The sequence below is a fragment of the Pseudorca crassidens genome, chromosome 15 (genome assembly GCF_039906515.1).
Source record: "Pseudorca crassidens isolate mPseCra1 chromosome 15, mPseCra1.hap1, whole genome shotgun sequence".
In the NCBI taxonomy this organism is placed as follows: Eukaryota; Metazoa; Chordata; class Mammalia; order Artiodactyla; family Delphinidae; genus Pseudorca; species Pseudorca crassidens.
This window is the reverse complement of record NC_090310.1, coordinates 39,131,198-39,137,533: the sequence shown is the minus strand read 5'-3', so window position 1 is coordinate 39,137,533 and position 6,336 is coordinate 39,131,198. Positions and strand designations below refer to the sequence as shown.

The window sequence follows — 6,336 nt, the reverse complement described above, 5'->3', positions numbered from 1 at the left end:
TTGGGGTTTGATGTCTACTTCTTCAGGCATTTAAAACACTGAGAAGGTGATATTAGAATTTTAACTTTAATTAAATTTTCAGAATAAATTTTGATTAAATAAGTTTGCAATTAACAGTTTAAATACTGAGGGACATCTAATGTACTAAACTACTAAGTTTTACTTTATTAGTTGTGCAAACAATGTAAATGTTTAAGAGTGTCGGCTGATGGTGAGAGAATGTCAACTGCCCAATAAATGTAAAAGATGCAGAACAGGACCTTAAAGTTATGGATACTCCTCTCCACACACACAGTCTCCTGGACATTAATGAGTTAATCCACTGACTGGGAGATGGGCTACATTTCCTCAGCCCCTGGCCAGCCACCCTAAAAGGGTTAGCTTTCCGCCACACTCGCAGCTGGGAATCCACCCTGGGGAATACGGTAAGCAGACGCTGACACAGCTGGGCCAGCCTGGCCCTAGTCCCGCCAGCGATGTCCACACTGAGCATTGCAGCACTTGTAGAAGGTGGTCATGGGCTCGTCTGCAGAGCGGGTCTGAAGCTGCATGAAATAGGCACGAGGGTGTTCGCATTTGGGACACGGCTCTGGCAATGAGAAAAACAAACAAGTGACCCACGTTTACTTAAAAAAGTGATGCTTGTGACCAACACACTTGTTAGAAGTAGGTGTTAACGTGAAAGACAGCTCATCTGGAATCCCTTGCCCAGGGTACCCTGCACCAAGATTTAAGGTTACCAACAGCGTTATCATTCCCACTGCGCTCTCACACTGAGGGAATGAGACCTGTGATCTTGGAAACAGTCCTCCTTTCCCTGGGTCCCTTTTCTTCAACTCTGGCTGAAGACTAGCTAGAAACACCATGTGAAAGGTGACACGGCTGCCGTGTGCATTACAGGGTCCATGCCCTGCAAATTCCCCTAAAAAGTGCATCTCCACCACCTGGTAATGGACAGGCCCTCTCATCTTCCCAAAGGAAATCCCAACGCACGACCAATCCACTTCCCCTTGAATTTAGGGATCCGTCTCGGCAGAAGTTGTCCAGGCTGTTCTTATCAAGATCTCAACATACATCCCACGCCTTTTCAAAGTGTCCCAAGGCACGTATTTACTTTCACTGAGATTTCAATTTGAGAACCTTGCTTTTGATGGAAATGCCTTCAAACACTCTCAAACACCATTTTGGTAAGTAATTCATCTCCTAATGACAAATTCTGCCAGTGCTGGATTTTTAACATAGCAGATCTGGATGTTCCCTGGGGGAAAAATACAGCAGTGATCATGTGCTAGCCTCCTCTTCCTCCTCTCAATACAGGTAATGTCTAGGGCTCTCCTTCCTTCTTTGGTCACATCTAATCTCTACCAGAAATGAATCAAAACTTGGAATAAATATTTATTTTACTGAATGTTTAGTGCAGTTTAATACTCTGTATCATTAACTTTTAGAAATCTGTATTAGAACAAAATCCTTAAACTGTTTTTTTATTACTCCAATCACATCTGCTAAGTGCCTGCTATATGCCAAACGCTCATTTGTGCTCTCACAATCTATGACTATGGATTAGCCCAGACAAATCAAGGACACCCTGAGACTCTTAAGTCAGGTCTGAAGGACTCCAAAGCTTGTGCCAATATTGTTTGCCTAACAAATACATTATTAGAGAAGAAAACACTTTCTAGTTTTAGAAGCCCACTTCACACAAGTACATCACAGACTCTGCCGCAGAGTGGCACAGCCAGCAGCCTCATCCTTACCCACAGCTCTGGAACAGAAAAGGTTTTCCCTCTCACCTGCAGTAGAGTCAACATTCTCCCAGGCAGCTGCTCCACCGAGCACATCATCCACTTCTTTCAGCTTTGGATACTTCCGATTTGTTACCTAATAAACAACAGCAGGTCTTCAGACTCTACAAGTAAGTGAATGGTACAAACCTGGGTCACCAAACCATACCCGTCCTCAAGTGTCTCCCCAGCCTTCGCTTCCTTCCTTCAACACAAGACTGGAGGAATACTAAATGAAAGCAGAGTTCCTGCTGTCACAGAGCAGGATGCTCCGTCAGAATTTAGAGGATCCGCAATTGGGATGTCCCCAAAAGAAGTGAGAAGATCTCTGCAAGGATTGGATGAAGCAACAGAGCAGGAGGAAAAAAATGGCTTAGGTGTGACCCTCTTCTTTTCCCACACCTCTGAAATACTTGGTAATCCAAGATAAGAGAACCAAATACAACTGAAGCCAAAAAGGAGTCCAGCCACTCTCCCCAGGCAGAGAGTTTTCTGTTTTCCAAGTTTTACCAGACGTCCTTGAAATGTCACCTTTTGCATAGTTTCAGACTCTAAACTCCTACAACACAGCTATACGGTGGAATAGTATACAAACATTAAGAATGAGGTAGTACCAACATGCTCTACTTATAAAAATTAAAGGTGTTCTAAAAAGGAAAGATGCACTACCGAGGGAGAGTAATAAAGTGTGCATCACTCACGTAATGAACATCCAATACATTCCAGTTGTTCAGACTAGAACATAAGAGGGAACAAGACTGAAAAATCCCTGCCCTCCTACAGCTTATGCCCTAGTATTAATAAACAAAGCGCATAAGTAAATTGCAAGGCGTATTGGAAGGCAAATGAGTCTTACGGAAAAAATAAAATTAGGGGAAGGAGCATAAAATTTAGAAAGAGGCTGCAATTTTAAATAATCCTTTAAGCAAAGACACGAGCAACGACTGACATGGGTACCTAGGGGAGAAGAGCGACCCAGGCGGAAAAGTCGTGCACAGGCTACAGGAGTAATGCCCGTGCCGGGCGGGAGCGCCTCGGAGAGGCTGGCGTTGCGGGCAGAGGGCCCGCTGGACGCGAAATCTGCGCAGAGGATGGGCGGGGAAGGTTAGGGTCGGCCTCCGCGCTGTGCGCGCCGCGCGGCCGGCCGGGGCCCACCTTGCGGGTGACGTTGTGCACATAGGGGCAGGTGTTGCAGGCGAAGCGGTGGCAGCGCTGCCCCTCCTCCACGATCAGCCCGTTCCCGCAGCCCGGGCAGAAAAGCAGCATCGCGGCGACTAGCCCGGTTCTCCCGGCAGCTCTCGCGACCGTTCGGCGCCGGCGCGCCGACGCTCCGACGCTCCGACGCTCCGAACTCCCATTGGTCCCGGCAGCCTCCCCGCCCCAACCAGCCCACCAATAGTCACGCCGACTTCGCGCTCCCAGGGAGCATTGCGGCGGGCCGACTCCCAGTAACTCACTTCTCATTGGTCCTCGAGGTAGCCCCGCCCCTCAACGCCCCGAGGGAGCGTCTGCGGCGGCGGTCCCCGCGCATGCGTGCCGCACCACGGTCGCGCGGCCGCTCCGCGGGAGGCTAGGCAGCCTGGAGGAGGCGGGGGCCGCGGCGCGGCGGGAGCCGCAGGAGGACGAGGAGGACGAGGAGGAGGCGCTGCCGCACTCCGAGGCGGTGGACGTGTTCCAGGAGGGTCTGGCCATGGTAGTGCAGGACCCGCTGCTCTGCGACCTTCCGATCCAGGTGCGCACGGGCCGGGGGCCGTCGGGGCGCGGACGGACCCCGGAGTGTCGATGGGGGCTGCGGCCAGAGGCCTTGGGATGGCGTCTCCGGTCGTAAACGAGGGTCTAGGCTCCGGCCCGGCCTGGGGGCGAGCGAGGCTCTCGCCTCTGGCGCGGAATTTAAAGGGGCGCCAAAAACCCCCACTAGTTAACACACATGACTTTTCATCAGTGTTTTTAAAACGCAAAGTTGGTTTACAAAAGCCTACGGCAAACAAAATAATATCATTTTCAAATAAAAGATCACTGTTACCGGTTTTTCCTTTCTCCTCAATCTTCAGTGAGTTTTGGCACTGTCATGTTTTAAAGTCCTTGTTATTTTGCCCATCGTGGAATTTTTAAATTAACTTCTGTTTTGTTAACGGTTGTATTGACATGTTTATCTTTTACCGTTTTTTGGTGCCCCAGCCTTGCCGGAGGCCCTGGATCCTGATGATCGGGGGCTCTCAGGCCGGAAGGTGGGGCCCAGTGTTCCTCCTCCCACCCAGCACCTGGCCCGGAGGAGCCAGGGGCTGTTCCTCAAGGCGATTCATTCTCCTTGCCCATTTCTCCCGAGCGTCCATCCACTTCATAGAAAACGTGGATAAGACATGAGATTAAAGTGCTGAAAAACCGGGAAATCCTAACATATATGCAAGAACCTCCCAAAAATGTGGCACCACTTTTTGAAGACTATCAGCTGTTTTTCTTTGTTGTTTCGAGTGGTGAAGAGAGCTCCCACCTCCAGCCTTGGTCTTTTCTAGGTTACTTTGGAAGAGGTCAATTCCCAAATAGCACTAGAATACGGCCAAGCAATGACAGTCCGAGTGTGCAAGATGGATGGAGAAGTTATGCGTAAGTGCTGCCCTCCCCCTCAGGCCGTGCAGTCTGAACCTTCACGGGAGAAAATGTTAGCAGGGCTGGTCAGTGGAAACTCAGGGCCGTGCCCAGGGTTGTTGGGGCAGCCACAAGCTCCCCCTGCCCAGCCTTGAGCCTCAGGAAGAAGCTTCTGGGTTCCTCTCCTACAATCTGAGGCTGTGGCTGTGGATTCCCACCACGGATCTTCTCCCATCTGTGCAGCTGTGGTTGTAGTCCAGAACGCCACAGTCCTGGACCTGAAGAAGGCCATCCAGAGATACGTGCAGCTCAGGCAGGAGCGCGAAGGGGGCATTCAGCACATCAGCTGGTGAGTGCAGCCACAGCTCCTCCTTGCAGCCCTTCCTAGGAGCTGGACTTCACAGGACCTCTTGCTGGACATGAGCCTTTTCATCACCTGGGCTCTGCTCCAGAGTGTGGCCTGGAGCAACGAGCTCCCTGTCCCAAGCCTCGGCCAGGGCAGGTGCTTCTGTGCCACGAGCCCTGCCTCAGCTGCTCTTCACTGACATCACCCCACCCAGGCAGCTGGGTATCTTCACGTGAGGACACCTTAGGGCACTTGCGGTGTGCCTGGAGGTGGTTTCCCTGGTTACAGATGGTGCAGCTGCCAGCTCCTCGCCTGGGTGCTCTCAGCTCTGTCTCCTTCTGGATCAAGTGTCCCGTTAACTGTGTCTTGGTACAGCCACCCGTTTCATTAGCAACGTGGGTTTGGCCCCCAGCCACCCCATGCATCCCTTTGAGAGCAGTGCGTCCTTGAACCTGCCTCAGGCCTGGTACACACAAGGTACAGGGAAAGAGCCCAAGGAGGAGGCAGGTGGCCTCAGGCCCCGCAGAGCTAAGCGCCTTGAGCCCTCCTCAGGCACAGTTGCATCCCAGCTGCCCTGCTCACCCTGCTCGTGGTTGACTGAATTCCCATCTTGCAGGTCCTATGTGTGGAGGACGTACCACCTGACCTCTGCAGGAGAGAAGCTCGCAGAGGACCAGAGGAAGCTCCGAGAGTAAGTTCAGGCTATGCCTTGAGCTGCAGGGAAGTATCTGGTCTGTGGCCCTCTGATTCCCCATGCCCTGCCATTCGGCTGGGGTCCTCTCCAGAGGCTCGTAAGGGAAGGAGGGATCTTAAATCAGTTCCTGGGGAATGTGTGAGACCAGCAGAGTCCCTGTTTGGACTGAGGTCCTCCTGCAAGGAGCTCCCTGGAGGCCTCCCTGCCAGGACGGGAGACAGAGAAGCAGTGGAAGGGGCCCTGCAGCTCCTCTCCAGCAGTGGTTCAGGGCTGCACAGAACCAGGAGGAGAGAATTAAGAGTGTGCATGGCCCTTGCCACCTCCTCACCTTCCCGGACACCATGCTCTTCCCACCTGGTCTCTGTTATCCCTCACAAGCCTCAGGTGAGGAGTCACAAATGTGCCCTTCGGTAGATCGGACGCTCTGTGCTTTTACTTCTTTCAGTTATGGTATCCGGAATCGGGATGAGGTGTCCTTCATCAAAAAGCTGAGACAAAAGTGAATCTCCAGACATGGAAAACCCTCTGTGCTGGTGGCCGAGCTTTTCCCCGAGAGGAGGAAGCCTTGGCCCCTGTGCCATTTTCCCAGAAGAGTGTTGAGATAGCCTCACCCCAGCTGGACCCACCTGGACTCTCAACGTGAACCCCGATCCCATGGCGGATCCCACAGGGCTGTGGGCCTGACCCTGTATACAGAATAAACCTATTTGCTTCTGAGTTTGGAAAGTCAAGCCACTGTACGGGGGCAGGCGGGACTGGCGCTGCCCCTCACAGTGAGGAGGCGAGGGCAGAGAACGTGCAGGCACGTCACATGGTCTGAATGCTGCACCTGAGCCCTTGGCCACCCCATTCCCCAAGCCATACACACCTGTCCCTGTAATCTCTGCAGCGAGGAGAAGGTGAAAGCTGAGCGGCTGGCTCTGTTT

At 52.2% G+C, this 6,336-nt stretch overlaps 2 protein-coding genes across 2 annotated transcripts; one reads left to right on the top strand and one right to left on the bottom strand.

Moving 5' to 3' along the window:
* Positions 1–47: 47 nt before the first annotated feature.
* On the bottom strand, positions 48–3,103 carry POLR3K (RNA polymerase III subunit K). The gene is made up of 3 exons (XM_067707298.1): positions 2,940–3,103; positions 1,794–1,881; positions 48–589 (listed from the first exon to the last, which is right to left on the bottom strand). Exons 1-3 carry the CDS (start codon positions 3,048–3,050, stop codon positions 462–464), a joined length of 327 nt encoding a protein of 108 aa, XP_067563399.1. The 5' UTR covers positions 3,051–3,103; the 3' UTR covers positions 48–461.
* A 194-nt stretch (positions 3,104–3,297) lies between these two features.
* SNRNP25 (small nuclear ribonucleoprotein U11/U12 subunit 25) lies at positions 3,298–6,127 on the top strand. The gene is made up of 5 exons (XM_067707299.1): positions 3,298–3,516; positions 4,298–4,388; positions 4,614–4,719; positions 5,333–5,407; positions 5,856–6,127. Exons 1-5 carry the CDS (start codon positions 3,475–3,477, stop codon positions 5,911–5,913), a joined length of 372 nt encoding a protein of 123 aa, XP_067563400.1. The 5' UTR covers positions 3,298–3,474; the 3' UTR covers positions 5,914–6,127.
* The last annotated feature ends 209 nt before the right edge of the window (positions 6,128–6,336 follow it).